The sequence below is a fragment of the Sciurus carolinensis genome, chromosome 9 (genome assembly GCF_902686445.1).
Source record: "Sciurus carolinensis chromosome 9, mSciCar1.2, whole genome shotgun sequence".
Taxonomy (NCBI): domain Eukaryota; kingdom Metazoa; phylum Chordata; class Mammalia; order Rodentia; family Sciuridae; genus Sciurus; species Sciurus carolinensis.
Window position 1 is genome coordinate 59,801,356 of NC_062221.1, and position 13,779 is coordinate 59,815,134.

Consider the following 13,779-nt stretch of genomic DNA (forward strand, 5'->3'; position numbering starts at 1 on the left):
CTTATTTTTCCTCATACCTGATCCTGTCAATTCCCTGTGTTAACCTCTTCTCCCTATCCTGTGTGGAATGTGGGGTGGGGGTTTTATTAAGTTGTTTTATTTCTCCAGTTACTCAAGTAGTTAGGTCCTTTAGTCACTTTGTCCCATGCATTCATTTTAGTAATTAAAATATCCAGGTACCCATATTTCCTTTAAATCTGAGCTCAGGCTTGCCTAAGGCTGGAAGCCTGCAATGGGAAAGGGTTTGGTAGTAGAGACTTCTAAATTTTGCTTTTTTTTTTGAGATACGTTACTTAGATATGGCTGCCCAGTAAGGGACCACATTTACCTCCTCAGGGCCATGTATATATATGAGACCATGTGACTAAGTCTTGAACGGTACCATATGGGTGTAGGAATCTAGGTCTGACCCATTAAAATTTCTTCCATGATCCTGTATTTTCTTCTCCCATCTGCTGTTTAGAAGGGCACACCCAAAATAACTATGAAAGCCAATTGAAGATGGCAAAGATGGTCAGTTTGGTTCCTGAATGATTGTGAGGACCAGTTTTTCCTTTCATTAACTCCACATCTCTCCCAGATGACTTAAATCTATGCAAGTAAGAAATAAACTTATTTTGAGTAAGAAAAAAAAAAAAGCAGTGGGTGGATTGGAGGAGTTTGAAGCCAATACAGGGTGGCCATATCCACACTGACTAATGGGAATGCTGACTAGGGGTAGACAAAGAGCTGCTGAAATAAGCTTTTACTAATTATAAAGGGAAAGTCAAAAGCTAATTGTTTCCTCCACTCTTCTCTCATAATACATTCTTCATTCTTCTCTAATAACACTTCTTGTAGTAGAGAATAATTACTTGTTTTGGTATGTTTTATAACCAGATCATGAGCTCTTTGAGGACAGGGGTTTTGTTTTTGTGTCAGGTACAAATTTAGTAAATGTAAAGTTTAATTAATTAAATGACAGAATGAAGGACTGATTAAAAACAATGAAGGTGTCTGGGCATGGGGAGCTCAGTGGTAGAGCATGACCTTAGTATGCACCAGGTCCTGGGTTCAACCCTCAGCACCCAAAAACAAACACCACAAAGTTTCTGCTTCATATCTGCTCCTGATTGGTGCATATTCTAAACTCTCTCTTTCCTGTGTCTGCCATTCACCAAAGTCCCTGGGCTGAATTTAGGAACACAAATCTGAACACAGCGAGACTTTACTTTGAGTGCTTTCAGAACAGTTGCACCTTCGAACTTTTCATTGGGTGTATGGGGTGAAGTTTTTCCTCTGTAGCCGTCACCAACAAGCATGATTCCCTGGAAGCAAAAGGCAAAAAGACACTTGATCAGTGACAATCAGGAATTCATCAGGTCTTTCTTTCTGCTTTGGTTGCCAGGAAGGTAAGAAACAAAGTAAATACTCAGAAGCATCCCCATTTGATTCCAGGACCCAGGTTTAAGTTTTTTAATCAAAAGAAATATCTGTACTCAGTCTTCACACTCCATTTTCAGTATAAAATACTGTCACTTTTTAGTAGAAATAAATGAAATGTAATAATTCATATGTCAGTTGATTATTGATTAAAATAAAGGGATTTCCCCAGCAACTTTACATGCTAGGCAGGGCACATGCTGGATGGCTATTGTCCTGGGAATTAAGCCACTGGGGTATTCCCATCTGCAGAAGTAAAAATCATCACAACCCAAAGCTATGAAAATCTCTCCACAGTCAATGTCCTTCTAAAGAAAGTCAAAGGTCAGGCCTTATTCTCTGGATCCACTGAGACCAGACCATGGGTCCTCCAGGCTCATGAGAGGCCCTGACCCCACTCCATGCTCACGCTGGCCACACTGTGGAGCTCCCGGCACTGCTCCTCTGACAGGACGTTATCCAGGAGAACCCGCTGGGTCCCGTTCAGCTGCTCTGAGTTGTAGACAAAAGTGATGTTCTCATAGAGTAGAGGGCCACCTGAAGGGACAGAGCACATTGTCTCGTTATCTCTCCTCAAGGAGGGAGCACAGAGCACACAAGGGCTTTGAGTAGACACTGTGGGAGAGGCAGATTCCTCAGGAAGACGTAGGCACCATGACTAATGACATGGTAGGAAGTTCAAGAAACATAATATGAATTCAGGGAAAAGGCATGTTTCCCTGCAGTATCATAATAATATATTCCATGCATGTGGTATTTTGGGATGGACAAATTATTTTTTTTTATTCTCATGATCCTGAAAAGTAGACCAGGCAATTCCTAGAATTCTCCTCTGGAAAGACTCATTCTTCTCCACAGCCCTTCATCTATACCTCTGTCATATCACAGGAGATGACTTGGTCACATGTCCGTGTCGCCCAGGCATGACATGCACTACCACAGTTCACTGGCATCCACAGCACTGCCTCTGCAGGCGACCCTGGTATAACACCAGTGTTCTGCTCTTCCCCCAGCCACCCCCACCCCCCTGCCTAACGGATTCCAGGAGGTCTTGTGTTTGTAGTAGTTGTTTTCTCTGCTTTCCAGATAAAGTATTTACATTGCTTTTTCTGCACAGGAGGGTTTCCTGTAGGCTGCTTCCTCCCTAGAAAAAGTCCACAACTTTGGAAAAATTAGCTCCCTATAGGCTCTTCAGAGTGTGATTCTTTGGGCTCACATTTTAGATTGCAAAATTACAAAATTCAGACCTGACAAGGTCTTTTCCTTAAAGAGTAGGAGTGACTGATGGATAGAGACTCTAATGTGAAGAAATCTTCAGATGCAGCAAAGTGCAAACATTTTGAAACAGAAACTGAACAGAAAACAGTATTTTTTAAAATTCCTTATAATACTCCTAATAAGTATCCTAATAAGTATAAGGACCTGACAAGCTGATAAATGCCTATGAGTAAGAGCAGCTCACCCTGGAGGTTTCAGGGGTAAGGAGACACAGCTCCCCAGTCCTCCTTCAGTCTAGCAAAGGACGCCACCACATGGGGCTAAATCACATGTGCTAAAGGATGAAGAGACATCAAAATTGATGTGTGCTTTATCTCCATAAAACTCAACCTGGGGAGTAGCACTACTTGTTTATTAGTCAAGTTAGAAAAAGAGTAAAGCTTTACCACAGACCATGATTAATAGAATATTTAAAAAACGAGACAGTATTTCTCACTCTTGAGTAAGGTATAGTTATCTGGTAAGGCAATGGTCCCTAAGGAGCGCCAGTGTGGGCATATTATTTACTGTGATTTTTCCTCCATATTTGTAATTACAAAAAATGCATACCATATTATTTTTATTGTTTCATACAGCTATAATGCCAAAAATAATTTACAAGATTAAATAAAAGCAAGACCATAAAGCCAACTAAATTCAAATTAACAACACTAATAAAATGGTCGATGTGATTTGCTGAAAATAAAACAACAGATTCCACCTACCTATTATACATATTCTTCTAAATAATTTGGCCCAGGCTCTTCTGAGCCAGCATTTCTAACAACACTGTGGTATGTTGACATGCTCTTTCTACCACAACTTTTCTCTATAGAAACTACTTTAAAATCTTACTGTATGTGATGAATTTTGGCCTTCATCTGATCCTATATATTAGGTAGAAGTATATCCCCTTTGTTTATTCTTAGTCCTCACCCACTGATATATGAACAACTGGGCCAACATGACCATAACTGCACTCATGTCCACTGACAAGGGAAACCTCATGGCAACACCTAGCTACAAGATGGTCATCAGATGACTCACTCATTGCCTTCCTTAGTTTTTAAAACTGTCATCAACATTTATAAATACAGAATTTCTTGGATTCTAAAAATATATCCACAGCCCCCAGTTTCAGTATCACATATTTTCAATGAGCAGAAAAATATGTTTTTCTACAATATTTTTGTGCTGAAAAGTTTTTGGTCGAGTACTATGTTAAATAAAATTTAAAAGGACTTCCTAGAACTTTTACTATATGAATAAGCCCTATGAATCTCCTAAGTAGTGATGTGATTCACAGCAGATTTTAGCCTTAAGTGAACACAATTCCTTGCCTCCTTTACCTTGCCCTCCTCCCTTCCTCTTTTCACTCCCTCTCTCCCTTCTTTCCCTCCCATAGCAGAGAGACTCTCAGATGAACCTGAATGATCACTGCCTCCTGGCTTTCATACCCTGCTGTGATCTGTTTCCCACAAGGGTGGGTGTGAACTGGTACCTCCTTCTAATCAGGAGAATACAGTCAAGGTGATGGAATGTCACATCCTCGATATGTCATATAAGATTGCCTCTTTGATCTTCAGCAGACTCAGTCCTTTGCCTTCCCATGCTTTGATACAGCAAGTGGCTGCATTGGAGCTCATGAAACTGAGGTCCTCCTCCAGGGAGCATCCAATAAGGAACTGAAGAACTACAGGCAACAACCCCTTAGGAACTGAATTCTGCCATCCGACTTGGAAAAAGATACTTCCTAGTCAAGCCCGGGAAGAGATCCCAGCACTGGTCACCAGCAGATGACAGACTGAAGTTCATTCAGCCACACTAACCCCAGACCCCTGACCCACAGCAACTGTGAGATAATGAATGTTGCTGAAACTGCTCTATTTGTGCTCATTTTTTTCACAGCAACAAAGCAAAACAAAGCTTTAGCTTTCCACAGACCCTCTTAACACAGAATACTATTTTGGTATGTTGCTCTAATCCATGAAACTGATTAGAATTCATAATCAAATTAAAGCAGACCCTCCCTTCAAATATTTGGAAAAGTAAACTGTGTATTTACTCTATTATAGAAATATAAAAACAAATGTTCTTTCAACAGAAAGAGGAGGTATCTGTAGGTTAACTAAAAAACCTTTGCTAATATAAAATTCAAGCAGAAATGGAAAAATGGAAGATACATCGAGTTTAATAAAGTAGGCTGGTTTGTATTTTATCAAGTTTTGTACATATATGACTTTGAATATTATTAGCTTATTTTTGAAGTATAATTTTTTAAAGTTATTGAACTAAAACATTTGGAAAAAGTGTCTATCATTCAAGCTCTGTATTTGTTATCATCATCATCATCATCAGCGTACCACTAAGATTGAACCAGTTAACTGTGTCTGGAATATTTTGTGAACTTTAGACTGAGGCACCTTAATAGAGAATATGGCTTGATGGGGAATATTTAAAGGAATGCTAGTGGGATACTGACATCTCCCAAATGGACTACAAGTAACACTCAAAATCTGATAAATGATAAGTGCAAAATTGAGTCTTAAATGTCTAGATCCTAATAGATTCAGAGAGAATTTGCATTAGAAACCTGCCTTTAATGTAAGTGTAACAAAGCTATCACAAAGCATACATTTTTATACAGAAATTTTCCACTTCATAAAACAACTAGCTACCTACTCAGTAGCAAAAAGGGAAAAAAAAATAAAATAAACCTTACCATTCATAAGGCAGGTCAACCAGCCTGCAGATGACTACTAGCACACCAGACAGAGGATAACATTAAAATTAAAATAAAAACGTAGTCCAATAGGTTGTGGTTCCTGTGGCCTGACTTGATGGTTTCAGTCAGCTCTTAACCACAGCTCCAGGAGATTTAGTTAAATAACTTAATTCTTCCCTCATTCATAAAGTATGTGCCTGGCTCTGATTATCTGGTTGCAACAAAGAGATCATCTAGGAAACTACGCCTTTGCACTCACTCCGTGGCTCACAGCAATTAGGATCAATTTCTGATAAATATCACAATGTCACACAAGGTACCGATGGGATGCACAAGCTAATGAGTCCTTATATGAGTACAGATCTTTACAGTTTACAGAAGATTTTCACACCTCAAAAATGATGCTGTACTTCCTTTACAGATCAGAATAAAAGGGTCCAGAAGTCTGACTCCAGTATTCCATCAGTACACAGAACATCAGAATAAGATATCCCCAAAAACTAAGCCTTCTCATTCCAAGTTCAATGTTGTTTCTACCATGTCCCCGCCAATCTCGCAAAGCTGGTGGTTACAAGGAGTCAAAAATGTCCTTAGTAAGTTACCTTGTATGTTCCATGGACAGAATGTGGCTCCAGGTGACTCCCATTTAATGCTTAGGAGACATTCCCTAGGAATGCTACTAGATAGCACCAGGGAACCCAGGGAAATAATGATATCTTTATGGAAGATGAGAAAAGCCAAAATATAATTTATGGCACATGCATATTTTCTTGCCTCCTTAAAATCTTCTTTCAGCCTGTTTCCTGGTTCAGAACTTTGCCTCTGTCTATCACTGCTCTAAATCTACATCCTATTTAAATGCTTGATCATTGAACAGAAGGTTTTCCAGTTGTGGTACAATGATAAATATATTTGCTTTTTGTCCCTAGTTCATAGTGCACAGCTTCTAACACTCTTTTGATTTATTAATGATAGAAGAGTCTTGTTATTTGTAATAAGCTTTTTTTTTTTTTTTTTTTTTTTTTTTTTTTTTTTTTTTGAGGGGGTGCTGGGGATTGAAGCCAAGGGTGCTTATTAAGCACCATCTCCAGTCCTTTTTGCTTTTAATTTCAAGACAGGGTCTAAGTTGCTCAGGGCTTCACTAAGTTGCTGAGGTTGGCCTCAAACGTGTGATTTCCTGCTTTAGGCTCTGAAGTCGGTGGGATTATAGTTGTGTGCCATCACAACAAGCTGTAATAAGCCTTTTTTTGACTACACCTGAGTCTACTACGCTAATGAAGTGACCTCAGGTGCAGTCCCTGGATAGACTCAGGATGGGACTAGTCACCAGAAAGACCAAGTGATGAGGGGTGTAGAACTGGAAGTCTCAATGTGAATCTCTGGGAAAGGAGCAGAAGGGCTGGAAATCAAGCTCTCTGAAAGATCTTGAACAAGGGGTAATGAACTTCCTGGGTGCCACACATGTGGGGATGCTGGAAGGCAATTCCCCTAAGAGGGCAAGGAAGCTCTGTGCTCTCCCTCCCAAGTACTGGTTATATTCACCTCAGTATCTCACTGTTCATTTGTATCCTTTATAAAGTTCTTCATATTAAACTGGTAAACATGAGTGATTCCCTGAGTCCCGTGAATTGTTCTATTAATTAATGAAGCTCATAGAGAGGGTCATGGGTCATAATTGTAGCTGGTCAACAGGAAAGTCAGCCAGAAGTATAAGTGATAACCTGCTACTCTCAGTGGTGTCTGAAGTGGGACAATCTTGTGGAGCTAAGCCCTCGACTTGTGGGACCTGATACTCTCCAGGTGGAGAACATCAGAACTGAATTAAGTTCTAGGACACCAAGTTGGTATCCCCTAGAGAATTCCTTGGGGTGCTGGGAGAAAACCCCACACATCTGGTCACAAACATGTTCGTATTGAGTATAAAACAGAGAAGGAATTTTCTTTTTCCTTTCAGACCTGTAAGTTCCCAAAGAATATTCTAAGATCCATTCTCCAATTCAACCAAATAAAACTATAGAGATGGTAGATTTTGGTAACCCAATATATCAATCATCACATAGAGTCAGTCCTGTGTTCCACGCTTCCCATTAAGCTTCCTACTTAGCAGTCAATTACTGGACATCAGATTCTCTCCTGGTAGCACAGTAAAAAATAAATAAATAAATAACTTTGAAATTTGGCAGCTGTTCTGGAGTTTCCCAGACATTTATAGCAAAGTGCTGGTCTACTGGCATGTACTTCCTGGGTGATTTCTCAGCTTAAAAAGCAATATGAACTCTGGCTGACCATGAAGCTTTCTGGCAGTTGGAAAACAGCTTGGGATTTGTGGCTACAAACTGAGGTCTAGGTCAGAGGAGATGAGCATATTATCCTGTTTACTGCTTCAAACTGACTTGGAAGCTAAGGAAGGAAAGGGCTGGGAAATATAAGAGTATAGAGAGCCAGACATTTTAAAATCAGCTAGAGGAATGTGCTGACAAGTTCACTTGGGAACAGAAGTATGGTACTCCTCAATGCAGGTTTTTGAAAGCCTCTTCTTATCTTTCAACTGCAGTTGGCCCTCCATATCTTTGGTCAGCTATGGATTCAGCATCTTAGACTGAAAATAGTTGAAAAAAACTATGAGCAGTTTTTTCTCTTTCATAACACAGTATAACACCTATTTACATAGCATTTACCTTATATTAGGTATTATAAATAATTTACACATAATTTAAAGTATAAAGAAAACTGTGCATAGGTTATATGCAAATACTAAACCATTATATATAAGGAACTTGAGAATCCTTGGATTCTGGTATCCTTGGTAGGATGACTTAATCAAGGATTATGCTTTGGGAATACACATTTCTACATTCCATGCTGCAAGTTAAGAAGAAAAACTGGAAACTGGATTCCAAATTCTGGGTTCAGAAGCCTGCCCAACATGTTATGAGCTGTGGACTTTGGAGAAGTCACCAAATCCCCTCACAAGAGCGGCTCTTAGTATTAAAATGAATTGTGTATAAATTTGATTGAAATATTATAAATTATAAAATGAAAAACTGTTAAGAATGAGTACTTCTATTAGGACTATGACTTCTCATAATTTATCGTTATAACAATGTTTGGCTCTATTTAAAAACTACTTTTGGCAACTCTCTGATTCCACTAATTTTGATCTACATGATTAGGTATACTCTATTCTCCCCATCTCTGTGGCTTTGCTTTATTTCTTTTATAGACCAGCATGGCTCCCTCCACACCCTGTGAATTCAATCTGAAGTCTATTTTGGGCTGGGATGTACAGCTCAGAGTTAGAGGGCTTGCCTACCACACCAAAGCCTCTGGATTGAATCCCCGGCACTGCAAGAAATTTTAAAAATAAAATAAACTGTACTTTCTCTCAAAGCACTGCTCAGATCTATATTCTTCAAGTTTTTTTAGATGTATTAACCTAATATCCCATGTGACCTAACTCCTTTCCAAATTCCCTGGATATTCCTACAATATCTAGCATTCATTAGCTGACTATGTGATGGAACTAAGTCCTGTGGCCTCACTAAGCCTCAGGTATTCAACTCGGGAAAAGGATGACCATACTGTACCTGCCTAACTTACAGGATTTCTGTGTGGAAAAAAGATGAAAGAGTGAATTTGGAAGCACTTCTGTAATAACATCCAAATCTGAGACATCCTTGTTTTTAAGTCTTACTTTCAGGCTTTTATGAACAACTGCAGTAGGTTAGTCCTAAACTTAATTTTCCAGAGAAAGTGGGTTCTGTATTGATCTAGATAAGAACTACCCTCTTCCTCCCCTCCTTGTAAAAGTGAAAGCCAGCAGGAACTTACCCTCTCTTAGATCTCGATCTATCTTGGGTGATGACTTTTTCCCCATTGATAATCCATGAACTTCTGACCCCTCCACATTCACTCCTGAAGGGACCCTGTCCATTCAAAAAAAGTTGCAATAAAATTTCCCCTGAGTAAAGATGGATACTGAGGAATTTTGATTCTGTATTGTACATTTCCATTGTACATAAGTCCACTTGCCTTTGAAAATCAAACTTTACATATCCCTGCCTCCTTGAGGTTCTTCTCTATTTCTTCAATGAGTATGCTCCATTTCACTCCTGTGAATCTTCTTTGCAAACTTGATTACAATTAAAGGTATCTATAACTTAACCTCCTTCAGATCAGACCATAGTTCCAGTGGAGCAGGAAAAAATTATCATATACATCTTTAGAAAGCTTGGAATATTGTGCTTTAAACAGGGACTGCATCACTGAGTAATGGTTGAACCGAAATAAATTATATTCTAATGTTCTAGTTCTTTGCTATTCTGAGAAAGGAGATTCATGTTTGTGTCATACTTTGCAAACACAGAAACGAGAGTTAGCTGCCTTTTCAACATACAGGGACTAGATAAATCCAAACTGCATATACATCAGTAGATTTCAGGCAATAATCTTACCACCCAAGAGCTAAGTCCTTGAAACTTAGTAGGAACTGGGTCTGCCAATCTCTTGAGGTGAAACTAAGCATGCTTCCCCATGACATGGCCTGTTCCCCAATTTGAAAGTGAATAGACTGGACCATGTGATCTCAAACATGTAACTCCAAATATGTCAACAGTTTGAGTTATTCAAACATATAAATTGACGTCAGTTGTTTTTAAAAATTAGTTTCTTCATTTCTGATCGAATTAGTGACCGTATTTTAGCTTGCAGAAAAACTACCTGGACTTTTTGATTTCAAAGAAATATAGTCTATGAATTCACCATCAATAAGAAAATTTCAGTTTCTTTTCTATTAATAAACAAAACAATGGCATTGACCTTTCTCTAATTTGGAATCACAGAATGTTAATTAGCACTCCGAAATTGCTGGATTCAATTTCTTTTCTTTTTTTTCTTTTTTTCTTTTTGAGGAAAAGTCATGAGATCCAGTGAGAAAGATAATGACTTCAGGTCATAGAAAAGTGACTGGAAGAACTGAAACCAGGATACAGAGCTCTTAATTTGTAGCTCAAAACTCTATCTTTTTGCCAACTTCACAGAGCTAAGTTCCTTATAATATGTTTTGACTCTAAGTATTTCTTCTCATGAAAAAGAAATAGTTCGAACTCTGAATGGAAGACTCACCGATTCTCATCCTGTCGTCCTCCATATCTGATCCAATAATTCTGTTTTAAATTAAGAAAAAAATTGTATTTGTTAACTAAAATACCATTTGTAGAAATAAAATTAAAAACATATTTAAAATGTTCAAACGACCTAAATTATTAGGAAACATACTTTATATAAAATACCATTTTTTATATTATTAATTAAAAGGAAGGCTAATGTTGATGAAATTTTGGCAAAATGGAACATAAATGGATTTGAAAGTAGTATGGGATAGCTCAGGTGTCCATTGTTCTGACCCAGAAAATGACTTGGAATTTGTTGTCAGAAAGAAGTTTGGAAGACTATTCAGGCTAACAAATAGATGGAAGGAGTCAAACTTGATTAAATATCTGTGCAAGATTATAAAGTAAGTAAATGCAATATTCTGGGGTCTCTTCAGGTATATGAATTTGAAAAATAATAAGTTGGAATAAATGTATTCAAAGCATTACAATAGAAATATTACCTTAAATTAACCTTACTTTAAAAACATACCAATGAAAACATATCATGACTAAGAAAAAATGAAAAAACATGTTGCAAATAAAATAACTACAAGTAATAATTTAATAGGCATATAATTTCATAAGCATATATAAAGAATATATTTAGTAACCAATAATGAACAAAATCCATGCCCAGGTAATTCAAAGATGAACAATAGAACAAAAATACTGAAAAGGGTTATTCTTGCTGTTTACTGAAGATATACAAGTTAAAAGAGCAATGATGTATTATTTTCTACATAATAAATGAATAATACAGGTGATTTAAAATATTATTTCTTGGTACCAAGAAGTTTGTAGTATACCAGTACTTTTACTGGGAGCAGTGAAGGTATTAGAAAATTCTCTTAGAAAAGTAATTAGTTTCAAGAACTTTACAACCTCATATGGTTTGATAGCAAAGTAATCCCATCCCTGGGAATTTATTCTAAGGTTATAGTTCAATAGAGACAAAAATGTTTAGCAGTAAATATGGGAGAAAAAGATGAGAAACAATTTAAATATCCAGCAGCAAGACAGAGGTTTATCAGTTCTCTATATATAGCTAAAAATAATTTGTAAAGCTGTAAAAATACAGAAGCTGCTTTTGATATTTCTCAAATAAAAATCAGAACACAGATCTATCTACAACCATAGCACTAGCTTTGCAAATGGTATGCCTTTGCATGAACAATTTAGAAGACAGCTTGGGAAGTGCAGAAAAGGCAGCATGAAGAGTTGGTCCAATGCTATTCTTTCTGAAGTCTCTTTAATGTTTATATAATAAACAAGCACTAAGAGAAAATATTAAGAGTTGCATCTGAACTCTTTGAAAAATAAATCAATCCTGAGGCAAATGAATCATGTACCAAATACTTATTTCCAATATATTTGCTTTTGACTTTGGTCTTGGATGCTATGGAAATCTACTGGTCTTTTAAAGTTCATCACATATGTTGAGTACAGATCCCACCCCTACCCCAGTGTTAACTCAAGGAGGGCATTAGATCCTTAGCAAGTGGGATTGGGGAACAAAAACACAAATAAGAATTCCACAGACAAGTTCTTTAATAAACATTTCATTTTTCCACTTTCCCCTTACTGGTTCAGTGTATGAAAATCCCAGGCCCTCTGCAGCAGATTTTATCAGTTCAGATTCAAGTTTATGACGTTTCACAAATATTGTCAAATCCTAGAGAAAAAAAAAAGGAAGAAAATTAATATTCAAGTAACAGCTTAGAGATATGATAAATGTTTGAGTGAGAATAATTTCATTATACAATGACAAATGTGCTAACAGAAATATTCAGAGTCTCAAGAAAGTAAAAAGTCCTCCTGTCAACAGATTTTCAAGTTAGGGTATATGAGAAAAATGTGCTTCTGGCATGAATGAAGCCTGAAAGAATTAAGTTCTAGAACCTTTCCTAAATTGTTCAGTATCTTTAAGAGCAGTGGTATATTTAACAACTCTCTCCAGAGCACAAGTCAGAATAAAGAGCTCTTTCTCAGATCATTGGTCTCACCTCTCTGGCCTCAACGGATGCTGGGTCAATGCTGTCATCCAATAGACTCTCATAGTAATCCACATTGTCTTGGACATCCTCATCATCTGGGTGGAACAGAAGGTAGGCCTTGGCACACTCCAAGGCCTTCACATACTCACCAACTGAAAGGTCAAGGACATGTAGCATTAGAGTTAGCCTAGGTCTGCCCAGAGAATTTTTAAAAGAGATTTCAACCTGCCAATCAATGTCAACATCAATCATCAATAAAAGAAGATAAACTGAGCAGAGTAAGCAGAAATACAGATTAAGGAAGGACATGGGTTCACATACTCAAAAGGGATTATCTTGTCAGGCTTGGTGGCGCAAACCTGTAATCCCAGTAACTCAAGAGGCTGAGGCAGGATGATCACGAGTTCAAAGTCAGCCTCAGCAACAGTGAGGCACTAAGCAACTCAGTGAGACCTTGTCTCTAAATAAAATACGAAATAAGGCTGGGGAGGTGGCTTAGTGGTTGAGTGCCCCTGAGTTCAATCCCAGGGACTGAATCATTATCTTTGGTCTGATTCGGTGCCTGATATTTTGCATAAATTATTAAAAGTTTCTACATGAAGATGCTTGCTAACAACTCATTTAATACAAACAGCAGAACTGGAGGAGTTAATTCTTATTTCCATACTGAGTTTGGGTTAAGTACACATCCTGTGGATGATCTTCTACAACAGTGATGTACTATTTTTGTTCATAATGTATGAGAAATCTAATTTCAAAATGCTACTCCTCATTGCTGTAAAGTTTGTGGTAAAGTGTTACTTCTTTAGAAAGTCCTTTAAAGAGTCCCAAATGCTCTGGAGGACTTCTCTCCAACCCCTTACCACACAACTGCATTAGCCTCAAGAGTGGCAAAGTACAAAAAGAACAATTAAGAATGTTTCAACTATGAACTCTTCATTTTAGAAACGTTTACCTATTATAAAAGAAATATTTAACCATTATGAATGGAATTTTGAAATGCTGTATGTCATATTTTCAAATCAGTCACAACCCTTGATTTCTTTCTTTAAAAGAAATCCCATATATATACACATGTACATTTTCAGAGATGGCTTTGATTTTTAGTAAGAATGATAATATTCAGCAATTCTTTCGACTCTTTTGCATTCACTGCTCATGACTTAAGCACATGATTTATTTTTTGCCATTGGTGCCAGGACAATGAGTAATGTTTTGCTTTTGGAAA

At 37.5% G+C, this 13,779-nt stretch overlaps 1 protein-coding gene across 1 annotated transcript in view; it reads right to left on the minus strand.

Moving 5' to 3' along the window:
• Positions 1-13,779, minus strand: part of P3h2 (prolyl 3-hydroxylase 2) — a 158,310-nt gene that overhangs the window by 13,008 nt on the left and 131,523 nt on the right. The window contains 6 exon segments of the mRNA XM_047565062.1: positions 1,212-1,307; positions 1,832-1,959; positions 9,236-9,330; positions 10,529-10,569; positions 12,140-12,229; positions 12,561-12,703. Of these exon segments, the coding sequence (XP_047421018.1) occupies positions 1,212-1,307; positions 1,832-1,959; positions 9,236-9,330; positions 10,529-10,569; positions 12,140-12,229; positions 12,561-12,703 (593 nt within the window).